Source organism: Balearica regulorum, chromosome 6 (genome assembly GCF_011004875.1).
Source record: "Balearica regulorum gibbericeps isolate bBalReg1 chromosome 6, bBalReg1.pri, whole genome shotgun sequence".
Lineage (NCBI taxonomy): Eukaryota > Metazoa > Chordata > Aves > Gruiformes > Gruidae > Balearica > Balearica regulorum.
This window is the reverse complement of record NC_046189.1, coordinates 13,754,270-13,781,653: the sequence shown is the minus strand read 5'-3', so window position 1 is coordinate 13,781,653 and position 27,384 is coordinate 13,754,270. Positions and strand designations below refer to the sequence as shown.

At 39.3% G+C, this 27,384-nt stretch overlaps 1 protein-coding gene across 1 annotated transcript; it reads right to left on the bottom strand.

Moving 5' to 3' along the window:
- On the bottom strand, nucleotides 1–25,717 carry FAM117B (family with sequence similarity 117 member B). Its single transcript, XM_075756381.1, has 8 exons — nucleotides 24,998–25,717; nucleotides 17,267–17,418; nucleotides 12,351–12,443; nucleotides 11,731–11,844; nucleotides 5,495–5,638; nucleotides 4,156–4,381; nucleotides 3,198–3,318; nucleotides 1–1,234 (listed from the first exon to the last, which is right to left on the bottom strand). The coding sequence occupies exons 1-8, from the start codon at nucleotides 25,605–25,607 to the stop codon at nucleotides 916–918; spliced, it is 1,779 nt and encodes a 592-aa protein (XP_075612496.1). The 5' UTR covers nucleotides 25,608–25,717; the 3' UTR covers nucleotides 1–915.
- Nucleotides 25,718–27,384: the final 1,667 nt, after the last annotated feature.

The following is a 27,384-nucleotide window of genomic DNA, read 5'->3' as shown; positions in this document are numbered from 1 at the left end:
GTTAAGAGGATAACATTTTTTCTTCCCCACCCCTACACAAAAATCCTATGGACAAATAAAATAATACTGGGGCAAGTGCTTTAAAATGTAATTTTCCAGCCAATAAACCAACACTTGTGGGAAATCTGTGAAGGAAGAAGTTTTAAGAATGTGACTTACCTGAAACACAAAATACCGATAGCAAAAAAAATGTACGCTATATACTAACACTGCTTTTTGGATACTCTTCTGTTTTTAAAAGTTTCAAACTTAACTTGTCTTATTTTGTTTAGGGCCGAGGCTGTTCAGCAAGGTCATATAATTTAAGACTGCTGAAATATTTCAGCAATCCTTTGGTCCCAGTAGCTGTAAAACAGCCAAGTAAAAAAGAACCTTCCCAAAAAAAAAAAAGCAGGGGGGAGGATCATCACCAGGGAAGCATCTTCTAAACACCATCTGCTACGCACCAGAAAAGGCAAATTTTTGTTACAAAATACACATTTTCATACAAAAGACATCTTGCAAAACCATTTGATTGCCCCTCCCTCTGCAGATTACAATGGTAAATGGGATCAGCTGGTTTGTCTTGAGATTTTTGTTTTAATGGGAAAAAAGTCAAAGGACACACAGCATCACAACAACTGGTCCTTTAAATGGCAAAAGATTATGACAGTCTCTGTTTTCACCAGTGTTTAAAAAAAGCAGGAGAGAAACAGAACAGGAGTCTTCATAAGCAGAAAGTTCAACAGAGTATCAGCTGCTGCATCCTCCTGAACTTCTCAATGTGCTACCAAACTGTCAATTATACAAACAGTTCATTTATGACAGTGCCATAAATTGTTAAAACAATGCAAATAGTGTGATCAGAAAGGTCCAGTCAACTGGTTCCAATTTTTTCCCAGTAGTTGCCCAGAAAAACGTCAAGACAATCTAAATCTATCCTTCAGCTTCCTCAATATGTCCCGATTGCTGGAGTATAGAGGTCTGTGGTATTACCGTACTTGTTCCACGAGAGATCCTGTCTTGATCTGTGTTTGTAGACAAGGAGGCCATAGAAATGGGTTGTAACAAACTGGGCGTCATGCCAGAGGAGACAGTCAGGCTGTGTGTAGTGCCCTTAAGCGTAAGATCCTGTGTGGGAAGAAGTGGCTTGAGGATGCTGACGAGACAGAAAGCAGAGCCACTTTTAGGAATGAAATTCACTTTGTTCTTGTCAGGGCAGTAGAAGGCTGGAATTTCATGCAATGGCTTTGGCCTAGAAATAAAATACACGCAATAGTTTTAAATGATATTGAACAATCAAATTCTGTCAACGGCAGGTAGGTACTGCTAAACACGTTACCAGAGACAAATTGAGGTTTAAACTTGAAGTATTTCAGCTACTCAATAATGCCTTAATGACACTCGCAACACAGGGCAAATGGCAAGAAAGTATTGATCACATTCTCCAGAAACTGTCACAACCCAACAAGTTCTGCCACACACACAGATGCTCTTTATACAGCAAGCCTCGTGAAAGATACCTGGCATAGCAATGTTTGTAAATTGCCTATCTTAGAGCTGTTCATGATCATAGGGGAATCCCCTTTTCTAGACTTTTGCCTCCTTTGCATGTTCACCTTAGTGTGGCCTGAATCTCTGTAAAAGATGAGCCCATCTTACTTAAAAACTCAAAGCAGAGAGTAAAATGTAGAATTCCCAAAGTGTCATTCACAATCTATAACGTGGGAAGAAAGTGTGGAAAACACATTTAGATCCTGATCTGCAGTTTTTCCATCTCAGCATATAATAATCCAACCAACTCAGTGACATGCTTTATGAAAGACAGAACTGGAAGGGAAATTGTGGATAGCACAGGAATGCATTCTGTGTCTATCTCTAACCCTGCAATGTAAAACTACTCAGCTAGTCTAACTCTATGGGAACTCATTCCAAAGCCTGCCCTTCCTGCTGGAAAATAACCATCAGAAATTTATACTCATTTTTAATGGTTGCCAGCATTGTCCTTTAGCCTATAACCTCCCCCGTCTTCCATGTGTTTGTAAGACAGCTGTGTGCACTTCTATCTTCATTCTACTAGGCCAAGCAAGCCAATCTTTCAGTATACTCTTGTAGGAGATACCCTATTTAATGAACAGAATTACTTTTCAGAGTAGAATATGTTTTCATGTTAGCTGATTCTCCAAGTGTCCAGAAAATTCAGCCCTACTTAAATTTTTTTCCCAAATGAAAATCCTGTAAACTTCAAGTAGAAATAATGTTAAACAAAGATTTAACTTTAAGTAGTAACACTCATGTATTCCATGTACGTGTGGAATGCAAATACCAGATGCGAGAAAGATTTTTGCATGAGACTGCAGTGTCTAAGAACTGCCATAGCTAGATAAAGACTTCTGTAGAAGCCTGTTTCACTCTACAGCAGAGCAGTCCCACAGCTATGCAGCCAGGACATCCTAAAAGAAATGCAAATGGAAGTCAAATCGCAACAGAATATGTTCTTGGATCAAGTGAAGACTATTTAATCTGTTGGCAACATAGCCTAAACCCTCTAAAATAGAGGCAGGTAACTTAAGTTACTGGAACCCTTTCCACATTGCTATGGAGAGGCCATAGAGACCTCTCAAAATCCATTTGCAGAAATCAGAGATGGAAAATACACAAATGCAGCTATAATTTTTTTTAATTACTACTTATACTAGATGGCATTGTTGAGATAATATAGGCATAAGAGAATTATAAGCAAATTATACTCCTTCTGTGATGAATGAAATTTTTAACTATAAGTTAAGATTCTTGCATCCAAGCGACATAAGGGTATAAAAACTCCACTGAAAATAATAAAAACCCCCAGAATATTCCCAAATGACAAAAGTTGGCTTTCTCAGAATAAACAAAGCATCGAATAATCAAGCAAAAAACTCCTCTGTCACTAAAAGCTTCACAACTACATAGATGTAGCTGAAAAGAATCTAATCTTCAGAGTCTAGATTACTCGATGTGCCTCTCAAGCTGTGACATATTAGCTGATGTACCTGCATTACAGCTTATTACATCTCTCTGTATCTGATTACATGAGTTCCTCCCTCACTATTTGCCAGGTAATAGAGTCCTCTCAAGTTATGCTGGTTTTAAAAAGCAGTCTCTCAAGATTTTGATTTTAACCAATGGGTAACTCTGAATGTTGAATGTTATTTCTTACGTAATAAAGATCAACTTACAAGCTTTCCTCAAAGACCTTCACCTTTTCACAGCCCTCTGGAGGCTCACGCTTGAACATGTAGCTGTTGTTTGGTTTTGGTGAGGTAGCATATTTTGGCAAGGGAGAATTATTCCCATTCTCTGCAGGAACAGAATATCTCATTACTTAAATGTGTCACACAATAAAAAAAACAAAAACAAAACAAAAAACAACAATCTTTAAATGGCCCCCAAACTGAAGCCTACTTCATTACCAATACTACAAAATTAAGAAACATTTTCATTCACCTCCAAGTCTTCATCTGCAAATAAGCTTTATCTCAATCCCTTTCCTCCTTTCTATTTCTCCTTATATAATGTTCAAGCTCCTCTGCAACTTCTGTTCGTTCCTGGACACTTTCAGTTTGTAACTGTAAACCTGAATCTATGGTCTTGTGCCATCACCATCTAGCCAACAGAAAGGGGCAGAAGCTATATTCCTTAAAAACCAGAATAGGTTTATGTTGTTTGTAAAATTCTCCTAATGTATCTCAGAAGATTTCTGGTAAAAAAAGAATAATTAAAAAACTCCAAACAGTTAAACTGTTACCGGTGCATGTATGAAATGCTGGAAGGTTGCCCATTTTGTCTGAAATCATAAAAAATACCCGACACAAGCAACAGGACTAGCCTACTTTGCTGTTCCACCTGTCGCTGTACATTCTTGCCTCTTCAACTCACTTAAAAGTACTTGAAGAATCTCTTATTTAAAAACAAAGACTTGTTTGGGAAGGACATTCCTCAGTCAAATCTATCCAGCTTCAATTACAGAGCACTAGATATGTGCACACACACAGTATTTGGAAAAACAAATTACTTAGTAAAAGAGGGTGGCTGTTTCCCACATCCATGGAGAAATGGTAGAATTTTTTTCTATGTGCTCATGCACATAGCAACAACTTAATTTAGCAGTGTTGAACTTTTAAAGTTACACAGTACCTTTATCTCTGGAATCAGCCAGCAGATCTTCTGTAGAACATGGACCTTCTTCACTGCCTTCATTAGCGATGGTAAGAAATGAGGTTGGAGATACTGACTGGGAGCGGCTGCTGTTGTTACTACCCCTGTCTGCTCCACCAGGCGTTTGGGTATCAATGCTGCGAGTACTACTACTACGCTGAACCAATGGAGGCGGTGCACGATGTCCATCTGGAATATCTTGAGGCTATTAAAAATAAAAGGTTTAGCAACTGGATTAATAATTTTGATCTGACACGAAAACCATAAACCAATGGGTAACTGGCTGCTCTTGTCTGGTTAGCAATTTTTTCAAATCCAGTAATGCTGAGGCGTTTTTCAGATTTCATAAAACTGAAGTAGAAACTTTTATTCATTAGATTAGTTTCCAAACCTGACTTATTTTTTGTTGGAGTCTTAAGACAACAGTTTTCAAGATTTCACAGAATCACTGAGGTTGGAAGGGATCTCTTGAGATCATCTAGTCCAATGCCCCTGCTCAAGCAGAGTCAGCTAGACCAGTCTTGGACAGACTGTGTCCAGTCAAGTTTTGACTATCTCCACAGACAGTGACTCCAAAACCTCTCTGGGAAACCTGTGCCAGTGTTTGACCACCCTCACACATTTTTTTTTTTTTTTTTTTTAAAGTGGCTTTCTTTTGTTCAGATTGAATTTAATGTTTTTTCAGTTTATTGCCATTGCCTCTTGCCCTGTCATCGGACACTACCGAGAAGAGTCTGGATCCCTCCTCTTCATTCCTGCACATCAGATATTTATACACATTGGTAAGATCCCCCTGAGCTTTCTCTTCTCAAGGCTGAACAGTCCCAGCTCTCTCAGGCTCTCCTCATATGAAAGATGTTCCAGTCCCTTAATCATCTTCGTGTCCTGTATTTTTGATAATTTATTACTAAATTTACCTCTGAAAAATACCTAGACATAAAACGAAAGTTAAAAATGGGCAAGTTATGCTGAGCTGTCCCCATCCCGGCTGAAGCACGGGCAAAGAGAAGAAAAAGTTACCACAAAAACTCTCAGAACAGATCTTTTGTCTTTTCCCCTGTTTTACTGAGATTTCTTCTAATTTATTGGAAAACTAATTTCATCACAGTAATCACAGAGAAAAAGGTTCAGATTCAAGCTTTAACTCTTTCCTTCTTCTTACTTTCCAAGAGACTTTTCAACTACCTTTATTAAAGAAAGTAAAATTAATTCCAGTCAAATTTAATTCAACCACTGTGAAAAATAAAGCTTATGACTTAAAAACCTCAAAGCAAAACCAAAACAATTATAGAAAGTAATCATGGTGGCAGATACATACAACAAGCTGTTCCTCCTTGTCTCCTGTCTCCTTAATTATTATCTCAATCTCCTGATTCAGTCCTTCTACACTGTTTCGGAATCGTGATCCTGTTGACTTGGTAATGGGTATCACAGGAACAAGTGCACACTTTGGGATGGGAGCCTGAAGAACCAGAGACAGTGAGAAAGCAATGTTGATTTACTCACAACACACAGTTATTAGTTCTACTTAAAAAGGAACCTTTAAACAGAACACATCTACACCTTGCTATCAAGGATTTACATGAAACTATAACGATTGTGTTAAAATGGATGCCTTAAATGAAGACATGGACATCCTGAATTTTGTTTCAAAAAATTAAAAGCTTTCAACAATCTAGTCTCAAAGCTTCCCTTGATATGGTCTGCCTCCAGCTCGACATTGCTTTGTAAGTTAAAATTTAACAGTAAACATTTAAATGTAAGTAATTTTGAAGCCTTTAAAATATATTCACATTCCTTCTGAAGGGAGCTGTACCACAATTTCACTTCCTTCGCTGTTGGATTTACCACTTGTAATTTCATTAAAATTGTATTTTAATGGAAGTCTGCGGTCACCTGCAGTAACATGACATATGCAGAAGGAAAATTATTCCACACGTGCACTATGCTAGAAATGAAGACCAACATAGTAACTATATTAAGCCAGAAAAAAAGGCTGACAAAACAATTTAGGAAGACTTCCAGAGAAAGAATAAAATCCAAATCCAAATGTTATCAGAATGAAGACTAACATTTTAAAAATCCAGTGTTTCAAAGAGTGCATGATGACCCCAGTCTCAGAAAACACGTTACTGAAGTTTTCCAAAGCCCCTTTTAGTATACCACAACTTCGAAATTTCCCATCCTCTTCATTAGCATCCTCCCTCCTGTTAAAAAAATAATTAAAAAAAAAAAAAAAATCACACTACCAGAACGTTAGAAGATTCTGCCCTAAACTTCCAACGCAGACTCCTGGCTATTACATGGAACACTACTACAGATAATGGCATGCTTCCTGCAAACACTTCAACTCAAAGAACAGCATGACACTTAGAGTCACAGTAGAATTCCTATGTAAAATTCTTAGACTCTACAGCCTAGTGTGCTGTGATTGAGAACATGTCCTGTACTGATTGAAGGATGGTAGCATTCTCACCTGATCTTCAAAGCGATTTGTTCGTGGGGTTGTTTTTTTGTTTTTCCTCTGAGTAACAAAATTGCACATAGACAGACATCAAAGCATTGTGATTTTGCATGCAAGTTCTCAAAAACCATGGGAAATTTGTCTGGCAGAAAAACTACCTTGGAAAAATTAATGTAAACAAGAGAATTCTAAGTGCAGATCATAATGCAGACTTATTCTCACAATCACAAATCGCTAAGTGGCAAAACTTATGAATTATATTGGTTTTGTCTTGATGAAACATCAGGACAGCTATTAAAAAAAAGAGACTTGCACAAGGACTACAAAACCTTCTCTTCAGGAAATACTTGTGACTGTTTATGTCAACAAAAACTAAACATTCTCATAATAGCCAAACTTGGAAAGACTTTCAAAAGTCCTGCCTGAAGATGAAAAGGAGAAAACAGAAACCACTGGAGAAGAGCACAAAAAAGTCTGAGAAAGCAACCCTGCTAATTCTGTTCCAAACAAGGCGTTGGATCAACAATCCAGTAAACTAAGACAGGTCAATATCCAGTCATAATACAGGTATATCAGAAAAGTTTAGGCACTAGAGACTGTTTATACACCCAATTATTAAATATACACATTCTTAGGACAAACTGAACTTCCTAAAAAGTAGAAAGCAGAACACAAGTATGCTTGTCTAAGATTTCAGCAGCCATTAGCTAAAAGATGGAGAATTCCCACGTTTTAATATGATTGCCTACCACAGAAATTTTTAGAATCATAGTACTATTTGAAGAGCTTAAAGTAGAAAAGCACGAGTTGCTCCAATAGAGTTCATTATGGTTCAATACAGCAAGTTTCACTTCCAAAAGAAATAATATTCTGTACATGACTGGGGATGACTTGTTAACCTGGAGTGCAGAGGTGGAAAGGGAAAGAGGTACTGTTACAGGAGTAGAACAGCCAGCCTCAAGAAACTTTATATGAGAAATACTGCCTTGACAGAGGTCTGCACAGAACTGGCCCCTTACATACAGGAATAAGCTACGAACCTTTGACTACTCATCTGCATATTTGGGAACACACAAAATGAAGCAAGGTGCCAAACACAGGATAATAATTACAGTGCTCACATAATAACACACTGTCAGGGAGTTTTGGTGCAGGACAGCTAGAGTCCTGAAACTTACAGATATGGCATAAACTCATGAGATACAAAATATAAATAACAAATTTAAATTGATAACAAATCTAAATTGTTCACAGGCATTTTAGAAAAATGCTGCTCTAAGCTCTTCCAATTTTTCAACAAGTACCAGAACTTTAAATAGAATCCAAGGTTTTTTGATGCTTTCAGATATTAACATCAAACCATCTCAAGGTTGAATGCATCATGGTAATTCCATGCTAAAAATGAAATGGTCTAAGTCAGTAAGAGTGACACAAAAAACCCACCAACGCTGCAAACTGCATGCATTTGGTCTCAATATTAGTGGTTGCTTAGGATTGATTGGTAAGACATTAAAGACACATGCTTCCCAGAAAAGTGAAAGGAAGGGGCTTGATGGTTCATGGTGTCAAGTAGCAGCATAACATCAGCCAAGTGCACTGAGGAAAAAAGATTATGTTGAAAGATCTAATCCGTTTATTCTTCCATCTGGCTTCAGCTCTGGCTTCAATTCTAGTTTCTCCATTACATTAACACTGAGACTAAAGGAAGACCCCATTGGTTTGACTCCTGTTTACAGATTTAGTACCATGCATTTAATTCAAAACCCAATGTTCTCAGAAGCATCCAAGATCACCTGAGGAGGCTATGACCTTTCTGCAAACCCCTCTTCCTGTAAAGAGAAGCAGAATGGAACATTTCTGGCATCATGAAAAAACAAAACAACCAAAAAATCCCTATTAAATTGCTCTGGAAAAAAATTTAGTCAGCAGCAAGGACTTGATCAAGTTCCTCAGCAACTATTTCCTGATTCTGAGTAGAGGGACAGGAATAGCTAACAAGCTTATTCTATAGAGATTGCATGGATTTCATTCTTCAAACAAAAATCATAGAAGAAGCACAGCCAAACAAAGAGTCGGAAGCTTAGGTGGCAAGAACCACTGTAAAAATTTGGTAAAACTCAAGAATTGTGGCAGAGCTTAAGTGTTTATTAGTAGGGACGAAAAGAGGAAATAAATCCACTGGAATTGCTTCGTTTAGCTTTAACTAGAAGGATAAGCCATTTCCAAAATGTTAAACAGAGTTTACCTGGTCTCTGTGAAGGGCCTATTGAGGCAATTTCCTAATACATTTTCTTAGCCTTGTCAGAAATCTTTGTATGACCCTCTGGAGTCAACAACTGCAAGTTTCCTTCAAGTTGGGAATGTAAAAAAAATTTTTTTAAAAATCTAAATATTCTAATCACTAACTGCAAGTGTTTCCACACAGTCCTTCCACAAATCCTGAAGGAACTGAGCTGCTGCCAGAAATTCTAGTTTAGCAGTTCCCTAGAAAGGAATAAGAAAGCCTAGGAACTTTGCCCTTGATGCCTACAGTTACAGATTTTCACTGTGACTTAGAAAGCAGCCTCGAAACGCCATTAATCTAAACCCTTCACTTACTTTTTGAAGCCTTCTGTAACTTGCCCCCTTCCCAAGTAGCTCAACACAGCTGGCACAAAATTTACCAAGAAAAACAATGGTTTGTTTTGTAACACAGTGTTGGAAAAGCTGCTTTGCCTCAGTTTATATTTTATAGTCTGTTTCACAAGCCCAAAAACTAATTATCTGTTGTGCAATATTTTATTCACATACTCTAAAATTTGGCAGAATGCAAGACCTCCATACAAGAAGCAAAATTTCATTAACATAATAATAAAGTAATTATGATAAAATTATATACATAATTTGAGGGGAGGTGGGTAGGTGTATTTTTCAGAGTAGTATCATCACTGTTCATTTCCAAAACTAAAAACCACTAAGATTATCTATGTTAAAGTGACAATAGCTTAGCATTCAGAAACCTACAGGTTTGTAGAATACAAAGTCAAACCTGTTAGAGTGCAGTTAATTCTCTCCAGTGTACTGGAGGGCCTACATCAAAAGTTCCTCAGTACACCTTTTTTTGGTTGAAATGCCTAATTGCTCACAAGTACAGAGCAAATCTTCAAACAAGTTCTACAAATTTGGAAAAAATACCTGCATCAAGTATTTTGACCTGCCTTTTTTTTTTCTTCCTTAATGTGTCTCACCAATTTTCATGAACTTTCTCAAAAACCCCTAGAAAGGGATTTGGTTATTTATTCGTCTGTCATCTTTCATCATTTTAGACTGTTCTGACTTGAGCTACAGCAGTCACTTAAGATTAGCAGCATGCTGCACTGCACCTGTACTTCAGTAAAGCAGATCAAAGTGTTGGAATTTGTACTAGACAGCCTGTTTCAAATTCAAACTGTTCTTCTGTTATACAGAAGAGGAAGAGGAAACAGTTTCTGTTTCAAGATTTAAAGAATTTGAAGAAGTAATTCCTAAGTTATGTAAAAAAATATAATTCTAAAAAAAAAAATCCTAAATACAATACTTCTAGTAGCACAGAATTCAAACTAAAACCAAACTGAATTCCAGAAGCACTTACGGCCTGAAAATTCATGACTCTTAAATAAATGAACTACAGCAGGGATAAGTTAGGGTCAGAGACTAAAGATGCTACTGATTTTTTTATACAAAGTAGGAATTATAAAGAACAGTACAGGAGAAATTCAAAACACTGTTCTACTTTCTTATTTCCAGTCTCAAAGTACAACAGATTCACTCAAACACCTGACTTCTGCTTACGAAAGAATCTGGCTGCTCAGGACTGTATGTATGGTTCTCCTTTCTATTTTTCATTTCATCCTTTATCAGAATGGGTAAGTACCTGTAGAGCAGAACACATGCTGATGTCACAACAGCTTCACTCCCTGGCCTAAATTATTTCCAGAAGGATGAAATGACAGAAAGGAAACAATTTTCACTAACTGGTATCAAAGTACAATATTTATTAGAACAATGCTAACTGCATTTCAGGAGTAATTGGGAACATTAGATTTGCAGAGAAGCTTCACAGCTGAAGTACTTTCTCAATTCACAACACTGACATTTCAACAGTTTCTTTCAACTACAATGACTTCAAGACAATTGCAAGGGATTTGTTCTTTTTTTTAACTGTTGAAAAAATTGTGTGTATATCATAAATATACATTCATGAGATATCAGTAGGGGAAAAAACTTTTCTTCTGAAAAAATGACTAAACTTTCCTATCAGTTTTCTTAAAGTTACTCAAGCAAAACAGAACTGAAAAAGGATCTGTGTATCTAAAAGCCTGTAATTTTTTTCCACCTGCTATCAATTGGGCTAAAAATATTATCTGTGAACCTGACCTCATTGACAGTCTTGAGATAAAACTAAAACTGAACACAGAACATGTGGTGGCCTAACCATCACAAGTTTTGAGGTGATTCTTACTTAAAGTCTCAAAGCATGATAAATGACGGGGCAGGGGAATCCTACAAAGGATGAATGAGGTCATCAAGAGTTTATTATAAACACTTCTAATAGTACACAAAAATCCCATTGAATAGCCTTTTGTAAGGTAGGCTCTCTAAATCAGTTCATCACAGGATTAGGTAAGTGCCATTGTGAAGACACAAAACGTGATCAGTAAAAACTACAATTTTATTTGAGTGTATCACTTCACCACCAGTTTGCTCCACGCCACATTCTACATGCAAATTCATAATTGTTACAGCAATGCGTAATGAAAGATATAATCTATGGCTTTTAGAGTGTGCAGAATGCAGTTTTAAGAGTCTTGCTCTAAGGAAAGATCTAACTATCTGAAATTCTTTGAAAGTGGGAGTTCAAAGCCAACTCAGCCAAGTAACAAGAAGATCTGGTTCCCCATACATGCAAGGAAGTCAAAGGAAACAGATCTATTTCATAGATTTCACCTATAGCTACAACATATTTAGCAGTACATGGTATTTCTAAGTTCCCTTTAAGACAAATCACAACCTTGAAAGAAGTTAAAACTAGTATTAGCTACCCAATATGTCCAAAAAGAACACAGCCTTACCTGACTGTGGTTAATGGCTGCATGGTTACCGTGAAATGGAGACTGTCTTTCTTTATCACGATGATGCCTACTGCTGTGTTTGCTTCTCTGCAACTGTTGACGCAGTTTTGCAATCTAGCAAAGGAACAATTCATGTTAGATTTCACTAGAAATATTCAGGTACACACACAGTTTCACCAATTTATTCCACCACTTATTTAAAATTCTTTACTACCACAACGTTTATAATTATTGCCAGCACTAAATTAGTCTCAAGTTCCTGCAAACCTAACAATGTCAGCTACCAGTTCAGCTGAAGCCCAGAAGATGCCTCTGGAGGTTTAATGAAAGAACTTGAAATACATAAAGTTTGAAAGTAGTTTGATCATTTCCTCCTTTGTATGAAGAATGGCACCTGCATTTGACACTTTCTTTCCCACATATTCAGATTAAAAATTTTAATAGTCCTGCATCATACAAAATCAATACCAAATGAACAGCTGTCTCTTATTTTTTACCAAGTCCACAATCTGTATAATAAAACAAAGCAGTACAACACTCATGCCTTTCTGAAAACTCATGGTAACAGTGCATACCAGCAAAAAATTCAATCCAAAGGTATCTCAAATAGCATTTCTGACCTCCTTGAGTTGATCATTGCTTCCCCATGATGCTGAACGTTTGTGTGAGCTTCTCTTCTTTTCTAAATATTCTTCAGCCCAGGCACTTTCCGTCTGCAGCAAGAAAATTACAGGATTAATTAAAAAAAACAGGTAACTCCTACTTTCTGGCAGAATATTTTGAAACAAATTAGAAGAGAGATTAGTATTAAGATTTGCTAGATTCAGAACTGTGAGTGAAAAGTAGTCACTGGCTAGAAGCCTTTCTGACAAGTGTGAAAAAGTGGAGTGAAACTATGTAATTTAAAAAAAACCAAAAAAATAGCACAAAACCCAACAAAACCCCAACTTTCAGACCTACTCTAATACAGGAATATGCTAGTTTCCCTTCCAAATTATTGAGCATAAGGCAGTATTAGCAGCCAGATGTACCACAAGCTGCTATAGAGCTCTGAAAAACCAGTATGACAGTGCTGAATTTGGGGGAGATGATCTGTTTTATTTCCTGCACAGATGCTGACCTTGTTATTTCTGACACTTTAGCAAGGGTAGCTTGGTATAAACATTGTGAAAGCCTGCATCAGTACAACTTCAAAATCACGTTCTTGCTCAGAAGAATGAGAAAAAGGAAGGCAAGCCATATAAGCACCACTAGAGTTATTGCAAAGCACGGAATTAATTTATTAATGCCTCAAAGGGCTTCAGGTTCATAGTTCAGGCCAAGCAGAAAGCAACATGGATAATACTAAGCTAGCTTCGCTAAACCAACAAAGTCATTAACATTTAATAAAGAAACTTGAAAACATACTGTGGCGAAAGAGTAATGAAAAATTCAAAGTACCATTAAGACAAACTGTATGTATTTAAGGGAACAAAATGCACAGGAAAGCCTGTGATAATACTGCATGCTTTATGGACAGTTTGTATTCCCACCTAACCATGTCCAGAATGGCCTTCAAAAGCAGTGAACTGTAAAGACTCAAAGAAGAGGGATAACATCTATCAGGAATCTCTGTGCAGTTACAACAAATATACCTAATGAAGCAGGGGGAAAGATTTCTGGAAAGATTCGCTGAGACAGTGAATTCCTTTAAATTCATTGTTGCCACTGCAGTTCTTAGCATACAGCAGTGATCTAGCTAACTCATCCTCAGGAGTCATTGCTATCTCACTTTCTCCTATAGACAGGAACTTCGATTGCCTCAAAGCTTTCACATCTACAATGTGCAACAGTCCTTCTTACATTTGAGACTAACAGCTTGCAAGCCACAAGCTGATCTTACTTAGCCCATCTGTACTTAGAACACAAACTCACAAGGCCTTGGAGGTGTAACTCCAAACATACAGGTTGCAACTCCCATCAGCTTCAGTTACAGACATAAGTTTCATATAAATAAAACCTCTGCTATTAGTATTTTTTCATTTTTGTAATTCCAAATCAAAACCTAACTAGGACAAATCTGAACAATGGAGTCAGTAGGATTGCTTTGAAATTCCTATTTCATAGCAAAATTAGAATCCATTAGAATCTTTTTCTCCAGAAAAGCACTCACTTATCTTCATAATAAAATAGAATAATTGATAACCCCCATTCCCAAGTAGCAATCTTTGTCTAGTCAATTCTCAAGTGTGAATCTGGAGTCTCATCCTATCCTATAGGTCCTGGAACAGTAAGTTTTAGCCACTAACTCTAACATCCCAACTCAGTACAACCATTACACTTGCCTACAGGAATCCAATTAACACTCTAATCGCTCTTTGCATTTAACTTCTGTTCAAGGCTTTGACTTAAAATTCAAGACTTATTTCATGAATTAATATCTGATTAATTTTAAAGGATTAAAGGTTGCTTTGATGCTCATCCTCAAAACAAATAGTTAGAAATCTTTTTAGAGCAAGAGTAGGTATAAGACATTAAATTATAGGAAACATTTACATCAAGACAAATGTAATACTATTTCAGCAAGTCTCCTGCTTATTCCTTGTATTTTGTTTATAATATTTATTTTCAAGAAACAGAGATCCAATAAACAAAGAAGGATTTCTATTTCTCTAGGTTCTTAAATTCTCTAGGTTCTTAAAGTACTACTACTTGCTTACTAGTTGTTACCATTCCCAACATACTTCTGCTTGTTCTAGAATTACGAGAGAAATGAGTTTAAGCTTAAATTTAATCACAGATAGTAGAACACTTAAAAAAAGTCTTAGAGGCAAAAACTTTGCAGTTGAAATTAATTATTCTTTAAGAATTTAAAGAATACAAAGCAATTGTCTCATTTCACAGCTGTGTCAAAATACAAGTTATTTCAAACAACCACAAGCAAAGCCAAACAGGTTTGATCCTAAGTGAAAAAGACACAAGGTTACAAACCTTGCTGCTTACTGCTTTAAGTGCTCCTAAAACAGCATCTGCATGTATGAATTGTAGCCAGACCCTAGGACATTCAACAATACACTTACCCAACAAGCACACTGCATGTACATAATTTAGTCTGGTTTTATAGACAGGTTTCATCAAAATAATCAGTGGAAGCAGGAGTTTGATACATAGACAGTCTCCGCCTGTCCTGGGATCTCTTACACAGTTTTCAGCCATGACCAATGGGCATCTCTATAAAGGCCTGCAAGCCGAAGCGTGTCACCAATTGCTGTCTCTTCCCAGTCTGCTTCTTGAATGACTCTACTCCCTATGCCATAAACCTGCAGAATTGAGATACCTTGCTTACTCACCCTGAAAATCTTTTATATCTTAATAGATTCAATTTCTGTTCCCTAAACTTTTGAAATCTGAACACATCCATTTCACGTCAGACTTCATGAAGTCTGAAATTACACACTGGAGCCAGAATATCTTATAAGTGAAACACCACATTTCATGTCTTCAGAAACACTGAACAATACAAATAGAGAGTCTATACTATCTTGCGAAACTAACTACTGTAAATCACATTTTAAACTTGTCCCTAGCTCAAATGGTTCCTCTTAAGCACACCAGAAAGATTAAAAGCAATGATGTTTCATCAGTGTCATATTAACACAAGCTTTGGACATACAAATGTGTATCTGCATCCCAAAATTTTGTACTGGTTTGATAAATTTTAAATTAGGAAGAGCAAACAGACTATTCTATTTCCCTCAGCAGTATACTAACATCAATCACCACTAAATATACTTATTCTGCATAAATATCCAATGTCCTTTACACTGTTCCCAATAATCTTTGCATATATGTTTCCACTTACATATGAAACCCCCACTACCATAGCAGCTAGTTGTGTCAGAATAGGAAGAAAAAGACAAAAAAAAAGTAAGCTAGAAAGGAGGATATCTAATCTAGCTGGAAAATACAGATTATAAGAGTCTAACCATAACTCAGATTAAACCAAAACTAAAAACTGAAAAAGATCAACTGAAAATAGCAAATACTTTGGCAGTAGTATAGTAATATAATTATTTTGAAATAAGTATTATCCTAAGAAATCAAATATGAAAATAAATAGCCACGACATCCACACTGGTTTAGTTCTGCCCTTTAATGATGCCTTTTACTAGCTAAGCATGAACAGCAGTTCCTTGTACATCATATGCCTGCCTTCATCCTCTTCTTACTAAAATTTACTTATCTTTTTCATCCCAACTTATAACCATTATTCTGATTAATTTTCCTGCACAGAAAACTTGTTCCTCAGCTCTCCTTTCTTCACCAGTTTCTATTTCCACCTTATCCACATGGGCATATTCCCCTACAGAACACCTCATGTTTCTACTCATCTGCTCTCTGAATTGTAGTCCTTTCAGCAAAATGTTGTGGATCTTGAGAAGGCCATATAGTAGCAATCAATGCTGCAGACATCATCTGCTCAACATCTACACATTTGAGTAGACAGCACACTGAAACCCAGGTGGCCACATTTTTTGTTATTGTTACCAAACCTAAGGCAGGCTCAAACTCAAGTATGTCCCACATGCTGTTAGTTTCACTTTCAACTGCATTTTGCTTATGCTCTTTGGAATTGGTGGAGATCTGTTGTTGAAACCATGTTCTAGGAAAAGGGATTTAAAATCTGGTATGTTTGGCCCTTTCTTTCACTCTACAAGTTAGAGAAATCCACTGCCAGACTGCATCCACAGAAGGAGAAATGAAGCACTGGGATATTTTATGGAAAAATCCATCTTGAATCACTTCTGCATACAGTAGGATACCACGTAACAACAACTTCCTTTAAGGGGAGTAATAAAACAACTGTCACCATAAGTGTATAACTCTTATAACGCCAGTTTCATTCAACTGTTTCTTGGTTCTGCCTTTACAGGTGACATAGGACCGAACTTGTGAAATTTTGTCAAGTTGAAGCTTATTGGCAAGCTCATGTACTTTTTTAATATTTTCCAGTTGAACTAAATTTGAACGTCATCCACAGTTCAGTGAGGCAGCTCTTCAATGTATATAATTCTATATGTAGTGCATAGATCCCAGGTGAACATTAAAGGCCTTTTTACAATCAGAGGATAAACAGCCTATCATAGAAAATAACTTTTATACAGGCACTACAGAAGCTTTTTATTCAATTTTAAGAGACACATACATATAAGTAGTCACTAAATTCTCTTCTATAAATTTAATATAGTATAAATATAAATAGTACTTAACACCAGTGCAGTCTGGTGTACTGCTCGCTGTAAGAACAGTGAGAACGCAGATGTGCAATACACTAGTGTTTTTCCTCAGGCAAGAAGAAAGCAGAACTCTTAACAGATATAACAGTTCACAGCCTTTTCCTAGAGAAGGACGCAAATAATTCACAGACATAATAGCACAGGTAGGATTCCTGCAATTTGAAAGTGAATAGGAACTGCAATCAAGAAAGCCAAATTGAATGTGTTCAAGGGAAAAGCTTCTTACATTTAAATACTCCAAAGACAAAAATCTGTCCTACCTGCGTGGCTTTGTCTCTCATACACGGAGCAGCTTGTCCATGATTATCACGAGGCCACTGTCCTGCAAGATATGGAGCAGCAAGCGTATCCAATGAGGAAGTCCGACGAATAATACTGGAAGGGCTTGATGAAGGTGGTCTTGATTTGTCAGCTAGAATAAGAATGTTTGATTAGAAAGCAAGCAAGACAGAGAGCCTAATTATAATTGCCTACAAGAAATCATATCAAATTGGAACTACTATGTTAAGCATACAACAAGATACTTTTAATATAGGGATTAAGTTTTCTTTTCCAGGCTTTTCTCTTCCAGTTTTAATAAGCAATTAAATGTGTTTTTATGGTTTCCTCAAAAACATCTTTATGTCACAAAAGTTGCATTGGTACTCACACACCACCACTTATTCCCTCAAAGGCACAACAGCCATTGGATTCTTAGATGATGAAGGCTTGGAAGAAGTAAAAGCAGCTACATTTCCTCATATGTAAAGGCTAACAAAGAAAATCTGTGAACTTTTTCACTTTAATGCCGAGTTTAGAGTTCATCCTACTAGCCCTTTACCCTTCACCTACTTGAATTCAAGGGACACTATCAACTGACATGTTTTATTAACCACGCAGTATACAATATATGGCAGAGTTATGTCTAATCATGACATCCAGAAGTCAACTTTGATAAAGTAATGATTTACATTTTACAAGATAATTAAGACATCTCCTCCCTTTACATGCTACTTGGTAACTACATTCATGTTTGCCCAACTCTACACCTTCTGCAACACCTCATTGTTAGTGTTTACATTGACATCACTTTTCAGAACAATTTAGATACTAACGGAACCCTTACTGAAAAAGGTTAAACATAACAAGCACAGGAAGTAACATGAGAAGGAAGAATATGGTTAAAAACAAAAATTTGCATCTATCCCATCTGTCAATATCTTCAAGTGGCAGTAAAAGAGTACACTGCAAGCTAATAAGTATAAACACTGTGAAGAAACATTCCTCAAAATAGTTACTGAGGTTTGTTAGAGACCAACAACCAGGAAGACCCAGTGTTTAGATATACATATATGTTCACGCATTATTTGTTACTAGCTATTCTAGATGTAAAATGCAAACTCAGAGTTCACAATGCTCTAAGCTTACTACCAATTCATCTACTCCCCACAGAATTATACCTGAAAGAATAGTGTATTAATCTTACCTATAATGAATACAAAGGCCTAAAAACAAACAGCTAGAACACAGCAGACAAGATACAGAGATCAGATGGAAGCTTTACAAGGGCACTGGAAAAACTCAGTCATATGTCCTTCCTGACTGTGCCTTTGGAAGAATTCTGCACTAAAAATATAAACAACATAGCAATTTGTATTCTACATAAACTCATTTATGGGCAAAAGAACTTGTGCCTGATTAGTGTCTGACTGCTAGTCAGAAAATAAAGACACTGCCATCAGAAGTCCAGAATTCAATTTCAATCTACTAAAGATACACAAATATTAACAAAACCTGTTAGGTATAGATTTCAGCGGTGTGGACAACATCTTACCCTCCTAGAACATCAGTCTTTCAACTGTAAGTCTAGTGACATTCTATACTAAATATTCTCATGCAAATTTTGCGTTAGAAATGTACCCATTAAAAGTGTGGAAAATATTGCAATTCAACTATAAGGAAATAATTATTAGCACTATAATCAGCCACATTCACATAAAACAGTCCAAAACCCTCATCTGGTTTATTATTTGTACTAGTATCAACAATGATAAAAATCTTACTGTTGAGCTCACTGCAGATCTGCTCTCAGGTAGCAGCAAAGCTCAATTTTGGAGTTACCATGCACTTAGGACCCCTGTATCAAAGAAATTTTCTGACTACTACTACCACACAGCACACTGAAGGGCCTGATTGTATCAGAAGATTTCAAAAAGATTCCTTTTGTCTGTACCATGGGAGAGTGTGGCATTCTAATGCAACATGTCATTCCTTAAAAATTACACTTGCTTCCGAAGTTGTATCAAACATGTTATTTGTCTCAGAAATATGTGCCATACTCTCTCTATTCATTTTTCTTCTGAATTATTCTTCCTCTTCAAGAAGCTTCTCTTCTTACCAAGGGGAAACAGAAAGGATGTGTGAAAAACAAAAAGAAAAATCAGGAAACGTAGTCAGTCACATCGTCTGCAAAGCCACTGCAGCAGACAGCTTCAAAACCGAAGCAGCAGAAACTATAACCCTCTCCCCTCCCCCACAAAAAAAAGGGGAAAGAATATTTTGCTGGGCAGAGAGAATGAAAACTAAAGAGTCTAAGTTCAAGGGAAGCCGCTCATTTCAAAGCACAAAGCCCCTAAATACTCTCTTTTCCTGTAATTTAAAAATTCCTTCAAGGAATTCTGTTTCAAATTACTTTTAGTTAGATAGAGCAAGGATGTTTAGATACATTTTTAGTTACTTTCCACCTTGACATGTCTTAATACAGATTGCCGAAGTCTACCACACAACTCCTCTTGCTGTTTCAAAACAGTTCAATGGGAACATATGCAATGTCTTCATTGCACTTTCCTCTACAATACTTGAAGCAAGTGTTCAGCTGCTATTTTTCCTTGATGTGACCTACATAACAAGAGATCTGCCTCCATAGAGATAACAGTTACAACAGCTGTGGCTGATGAAAAACAATGGAGCTGTTTCATCAAGTAGACACTTCTTAAATATTAGATCTGTTTTAATTAGCCTGATTATCTCTTTAAACCATTATTTGTGACAAATATCAACCCTCCTATCCATCCGCCACTACTCTAAATCTATTTAGAAACAAAGTCTTTCTGCAATTTGGCTTCAAACAAAGCAAAATAGTAGAACAAAACATAAACAGAACCTATACAATACAAATCAAAGTTCATAATGTGGGAAAATAATAAGCAAATTACCACGTCTTCACAAGTCACTGCAGTACAACTGACCAACTGAAGTTGCTACAGGTAAACTGGTATCGCACATCTATTGCAATTGTGAAGTCAGGCACTTCCGAAGGCAATTTAAGCTAAGGTAGTTTAACAATGTGACTGAAGAGTAAAATTGAAAAAATATACATGCTTACCACCAACTAACTGAAAAGTCGGAAAGAGAGCACTGACTTGGGGGGGGGGGGGGTGTGTCTTAACATGCAAGTCCTACAACTACAATTACAACTGAAAAAAGGAAATTACAGTGTGAGAACACATGCCTTTGAATTGGATATCTCAAAAGAGAAAATTGCTATATATAAAAGGAAGGAAGGAAAAAAAAGAGGGAAGGTCTTACACACATAAGAAGGTCCTGAGAGACAAAACACTCTGAAAATTAATCTTTCAATTTTTCAGGAAAAGTTCATAACTGTTGTTAGAACTGCAAAATAAGGATTACTGCTTAAGTGTAACTTGAAGATTGATCTTACAGTCCTGTTGATATCTTTCTATATATTTGAAATTAAAGTTTTGAGAAAGAAAAATAAAAACTCCAAAGAAACATCTTCTAACAGACACCATGAGAAAACAGAACAAAACTAGCAAGCAGCAGAAAGAACCACTGGAAAAGCACAGGACACCATTAACCTCACAAAATTGCCCGAAAGAATTCTAATTGAAGCTTTTTATACAGGTAGGATATCCAAAAAAGTGAGAAAGAGTGAGACCTAACTAGCTTCTTTGGCATCTAGGCATACAGCTGACCTTTTTGTTCTCTTTTGGTTAGCCTCTTCCTCAGAAAGGATATTCATGGGATCTTCCCCATGCATAGCTGCCTTTTCCCAAAAACTCATACAAACACAACTGATCTCAGGGGCTTCACCTACTTTTTATGTTTTGTTGAAAGTATTCAACAGGCTCAGAGAGTATTAAGAACAGACACACAGCACAACTGTGTGTGTATACTCCCTTTGGAAGACAATCTTGGCTATTATCTTCACATAAATGTGATACAACTACCTACACTTTTACTTCTAATAATTCAAAATGATCCCTCAGTAGAAGAATGATTGAATTAATGTTTTACAAAACCAAACCTCAGAAAGCTGAAGATGCTCAAGTTACTTAATTCTAGTGAATGAAAACTGAAATGTTGGCCACAAGAAACCTGAGGTATGATGCTGCAAAAATGAATTCACTTTCTTTACACCTACCATTTGTTAAACAGTTTAGGTAAGCAAAGCTGGCATGTAATGGTACACAAAGCCTTCTCTACACTTTTATCCTCCTGTAATGTAATTACTGCAAAACCTTGGTAATTAATGTTGAAAGGTCTGCAGCTATTATTGTGTCACTCAACAAATTCTTAAAATAAATAAATTCTAAAGTGAAATTTAAGAGTGCAATGGAGTTCCATTCCTTCTCCCTACCTCAAGGACGGGTCCACAACTGAACTCTTTTAAGACTTTCCAATATATTGTTATAACAATTTTCATAATTTCCTTTCACACAAGTAGGCTTTAATATTACTCTTCCATATACTATTCTAAACAATTAAAGGACAATGTAGTTCCAGATAAAACTAACCAATTTTTCTCCTTAATTTTCAGAGTGAGTTTAAATGTCCAATACAGTCAACTGGAATATAGCAGAAAGCTATACAGCACCCAGTAGCAAAATCTCTCGTAGCCGAAAGGGTCAGTAAACAACTGCTATGGCTCTGGTCTTCACCTTCTTGTTTACACAGCCCAGTGCATTATAACATTTTTGGAGTTAAACAGTTGAACTCTTGTGAGAAGATGTGTTTTATATAAGAACACAAATAACAAAATCACTGATCTTTACTCAGTAGATAAACAAAGATAAAAAAAAATAAAGGTAAAGCATACATATTTCTCTATCATTTTGCAACAGTCTATTAGTAGGTCAAAACAACTTCCTCTAACAGGGGTAGTTTGCAGATGGGTAAAGAACCATGTGAAAACTGAACCAAAACTAGAGGTTGCAGGACAGACCTTGCAGTGCAGAAATAAGGCCACACCAGTGATGGGAAGGACAGAGCAAATTAACATGCAAGTGGAAGCTGAAGTCTTTTTCTCCTAAATGCTAGAGAGTGGAGGGAGGGAAAGTAAAAGAAGAAAAACGGATAGTAGGAAGATCTAGGCTCTTGGTCATATTTTGGAGGGAAACGACAAGAAAAGCACAGAAATTTAGAAGTTGTGCCATGGAATCTTCAGTTTGTAATTATCCCATCATCAACAAAGAATTCAGTTAAGTATGTCCAACATTTAGTTGCAATTCAGTTCAGAAATAAATTAAACCACACCCCAAAAAATCCCAAAGAAGCTATTAAGTCACATTTGTAAATTCACAAGTTAGGGTTCTCAAGTGTTAAGCAGGTTGATGAAAACTATGTTCAAAACTATTCAACTGCTTCCCAGAAAAGAAAATCTGAGAAAGATTAAATTGAGTCTAAAGTATACAACTTACAGAACAAGTATCAAAGTTCAGAAGAAGCTATCATTTGTCTAACCTCAAGGTTCATTTCAATCTAAAAATCATGGCTGCAGCTGTAGAAATGAACAAAAGCCATCATCAGCTGAAAACAAGAAACAGGAAAACGCAAGTAGATTCTGACTGATACCCTGAAGTGGCCTACATGGCTTCACAACCATAGCCTTATTAGCAAAAGTAAAGTTCCACTTCCATGTTTTCAGCTACCACTAAGATTTTCATCTACATGAAGAAAAAAACTGAAGTTAATTCAGTCTCTATAAAACACTGGACTACACAATACAAATTTTAAGCAATATTAAACAGGTTTAATTTGCATTTGGGGCCAATACAAGTACTGTTCAGAAATTTAAACACCTGGAAGCAATTAAATGGACACTACTCATCTGTTTTCACACATCTTATAAAAAGCTAGCAGAGTTATCTTAACACAGTGGAGTGATCAAATTACTTGTTTCTTTCGATATGCTAATTTTTAGATCCAGTAAAGTAGTAAAGCATGGTGTCAACAGGCTTCTACACAATGATCTGAAGACAGTACATTTTTTCCACCCTAAGTGGTCTGACGCATGCCTTTACAAACAGCTTTTGAACCTGGATCTCAAAGCTAGCCATCCTGTTCCTCATTCTCCAGGCCAGGAGATTAAATCTTGGACAAGAGTTTCTATAAAGTTCACAGGAAGAAGACTGGATATTGTGATGTGTATAAAGTCTTTCAGATTACTGATTAACAAGAATCTCAAATGAAGAATGCACACATTCATCAATCCAAAGCCTCAGATTATATAGCCTAAAAAAAAAATCCACATTACTCTAAGTGGAAAGCTGAAAATCTAATTCAGAACCTAAAAAACCTTTGTGGCACTGCTCTCTTACACTGCAGATAAGCAGGAATATGGTAATCTTGAAGGGATATGTCTGAATTAAAAAAAAAAAAAGTGTCACGCAGACATTAGCTTAAGTACTGTACCAATTGGTTATGACTGTCTAATTTGGCGGCATCATTCCTCAAGAGCCAGGACAGAAAAAAAGAAAAAACCCAGCATGGTAGTCTGGTTATAATCCTTATTTTAGAAAGGGGGAATAACATTAGGAGAAGTGTTAAAGGGACTTATGTTGGTCCTAGATCTCTGCATATTAGTCAACGTTATTGTGTTTACTGTATTTCAAGAAAACAAGTAGCTGTAAGCTTTGGTATCTCAAAAGTCACAGATTTTTTCAGATTTGAGGACATTAACACAAAGCCTCACCCATGCATTTTTGAGCCAAGATGAAAAAGGACTTACATATGTAAGCATCTATTATCCTCAGCCAGAGGCCACATATTGCTTACATTTCAGCATTCCCAGTATGTTTTAATTATTCAAAAACATTAAAAAGCAGTTTGCTACTAAATGTATGTCATTCCCACGCTATTTTCTACCTTTGCTGTAGCGCAAGCTTGACATCACTCTGAAGTTCACACGTCCTTCCGCATGGTTCGTGCTGAAAGTAACTATGAGAGATACTGAATACTTTTTTCCTACATCTATGTGTAATGCCTACACTGCTAGGTAGTTTTCTAATCACAAGTTTGGGGACACTGTCTGGATCCAAAACACACACCATCTGGCAGGAAATGCACTGGGAGATGTGAAGGCTTCACAACGGCCCCCAAACACCGAGTTCACCTTAAGCTTGTACTGACGTTATCTTAAGTACATCTACACCATTGACTCTCATCTGGAAACCTTCGGCAGTAGTCGCAGAAGTGCTGCAGCAGTGGCTACAATTCCCCACGTGAAACGCTTGACTTTCTCTGTCCCTCTTCTAAAAGCCAGGAAGCAACAGAACAGCAACAAAAGCAACAAGCCCTTCAACACATACACGTTCCACAAGTGCTGCCGGCAGCCAAAGAAGGCTCAGGATGGGCACAAGCCTGGGCAAAGCCCCTGTCCCTACCTCTCCCCCCGCCCCCCCCGGGAGCACGGCGCGCTCGGAGGCACACTACCGGGCGGCGGGCACCGCGCCGATCCCAGCCCTCCCATCCCGCAAAGCGCTGGCTGAAACTCGGCTACGCCGAGCTGCCCGGGAAGTGCCCTTGCCCGCTGGAGGCGGCTGCTCGCTCCCTTCCCCGCCCCCCCCCGTAACGGTCTGGCCGCACACCTCCCTGTTCATGTCAGGTAACGGCCGCGCGCGCACCCCCCCCCCCCCCCCCCCATCAGTAACGGCCGGGCGGGCAGCAGGTGCGCGGCGGGGGGGGGGGGGGATGCTGACAGGAACGCTCACCTTTGCAAACGGGGGAGCTGGGGCTCTTCCTCTCCGGGGAGCTCCTGCCTTGCTCCGGCGAGTGCCGCCGCTGCCGGACTCTGCCTGCCGCTGTAGCGCTGCCCTCCGGCAGCGGAGGCACCGGAGAAGAGCAAGGTGAGGGTCCGCAGCCCGGCGGCGGGGGAGGAGGCGGCGGTAGGTGGTGGAGCCGCGGGGGGCTCCCCCGCGCTCCGCCGGCACGCGTGGGGCTGCCCCGCGAGGAGGCGGCGGCGGCTGAGGCGGCGGCGCTGCTTCCCCCTCCCCCCGGCGTCTGCGTGGCCATGGCGGAGCCGCCGCGCCCGCCGTTGCTGCTGCCGGTGGGCGCCACGCGCGTGGGGCTGATGCTGCGCGTTGCGGGCGCCGCGCGTGGGAGACCCCCGCCTGGCGTGCTCGCGCCGCCGCCGCTCCTCGTGGGGCTGCCATGTTGCTGCTGCTGCTGCTGCTGCTGCTTGAGCTGGAAGGGCACCGTGGCCCGCATGGGCTGGAGGCGGCTGCTCGCTCCCGCTCCGCCACCCGCCGCCGCCGCGCCTCCTCCCCCCAGGGAGGTGGCCGGGGTCGGGGAGCCGTTGCGCCTCACGCGCTGGTGGGACATTGTCCGTTGGGAGCCGCAGCTCACGGAAGACCGTCGGTGGCGGGGGAGAAAGGGAAAGGTGCGAGGCGCGGGCACGTCCTCACAGGATCCAACGCCTCAGGCGGTGAAGCGGCAACGGCCACAGCCCCGTCCCCAGCCCGGGGCGACCCGCGCTGCCTCCGCAGACTCCGTGCTCCTCATCAACAATAGTGCCCCGGCCACCCGCCCCGCCCCTCGCGCCCTCCCATTGGGCGCGCCGCTGCTCGGCTCGCGCAGCTACGGCGCGCCCATTGGCTGCGGAGCGCGCTTCTGAGTGGCCGAGCCTGCGCGGGGAGGGGGAGGGGCAGCGCTTAAAGCAACACGCGGCGTGGCCCCGCGCTGCCCGAGGCACGTGCCGCGGGGCGCGGGCAGGGGCCCTGTGGGGCGTGGCGGGCGGCGAGCTGCAGCCCCGGCCCCGGGAAGTCCCGGCCGAGGGCCACCCCCCCCCCCACAGTCTCCCCGGGGCCAGACAGGGCCGCGGTCCTGCCCCCGAGCGGCGAGGCGGGCGCAGGACGTGCTCGGGGGTCCGCGAGACAGCTCCTCGCCTCTCCGCGTCCCGCCGCTGCGCCGGGCCTGGGCGAGGTGTCCGCGGTCACGGGGAAGGCCTGGAACCCGGCAGCGATGGCGGCTGCGGGTTACCCTCGTCTCGGAGCCTGTCCCGAGGAAACGGTGGTACGTTAGAACTAGGGCCGCTCAATTATTTTTAGCTCTAAATGCAGTGTACGAGGGGACGAGGGCTCAGCAGCAGTTCATCCAATCGCTTTCCCACCAGCGTAGCATTACTGATGATGGCACCAGATACGTGGGTAATATCCAGGCAGACTTGACCCCCTTTTCCCTTAATTGCTGTGTTTACTCCTCTCCATTAGATTAGTTGCATCTTCACTGCAATCTTTCAAAAATACTTGTTAACTGCCAGCATCCTCTTAACCTGATTTCTACATTAGAGAAGTGAATACATGCACAAAGCAGGCCTTAGTTTGTATGTTTGGATTATTTAGATGCAAGGTAAACACACTTTAGCACCTTCAAGACATGAAGGAATTAATAAATCCTCTGTCTTTATTGCAAATGCCTCTTCTGGGCTACCAGAACTTACCCAAATCCTTTTCAATATTGCTCTACAAGTTGCATGTTGCAACTGAATACCATTGCTATGATACAAATGGTGTGACAACAAATTACATACCGTTCTCTGTTCTCTTCAGCTTGGTTGTGCATCGGTTTGGTTTTTTCCTCTCCTCCTTTCTCCTTTGCTGTTTCTGATTGAAGCCTATTTCACTTAAAAAGCCCAAACTTCCCCTTTGAAGAGCTCCATCCTTGTGGCTTAACTAGTTTAACTAATCTGAAAAGCAAGACTCTGTGCAACAGGCCCTTCTTAAGGATACCTAGACATTGGTCTGCCTAGAGCTTTGAAGGTTAAAGCTCTTGTCAGTCAAGAGTTTTTCTATGAGAAATCAAGAGAGATTTTCTCCTGGCAAAAGAGAACAGGATGGATGTATTTCTGGTGATGAGGTTGTTATGAAGTTAGCTCTTGCATTCTGGATTAATTAAATTTCTTTTGAAGGACATTATGTTTGCTCACAGGTACTGTAAATACTACTAATATGGCCTGCAGGATAGCTAGATGGGTCAACCAAAACTGGCTACAAGACGCTGTGCTCAGTCTTGAGAATTATCCTGGGCTACCCCCAAAAGCGGCTATGTGAAGGGACGGGCACCAGAAGCCTGGCAGATCACTATCAGTCCTGTTGTATCC

Excerpts from the sequence above, each read along its gene's own strand:
- FAM117B (XM_075756381.1), bottom strand. The coding sequence starts at position 25,607 with ATGTCCCACCAGCGCGTGAGGCGCAACGGCTCCCCGACCCCGGCCACC. Across the intron at positions 12,444-17,266 it reads TGAGAGACAAAGCCACGCAG|ACGGAAAGTGCCTGGGCTGA; the intron begins GTAGGACAGATT and ends TTCTTGCTGCAG. Across the intron at positions 1,235-3,197 it reads AAGGTCTTTGAGGAAAGCTT|GCCAAAGCCATTGCATGAAA; the intron begins GTAAGTTGATCT and ends TTTTATTTCTAG.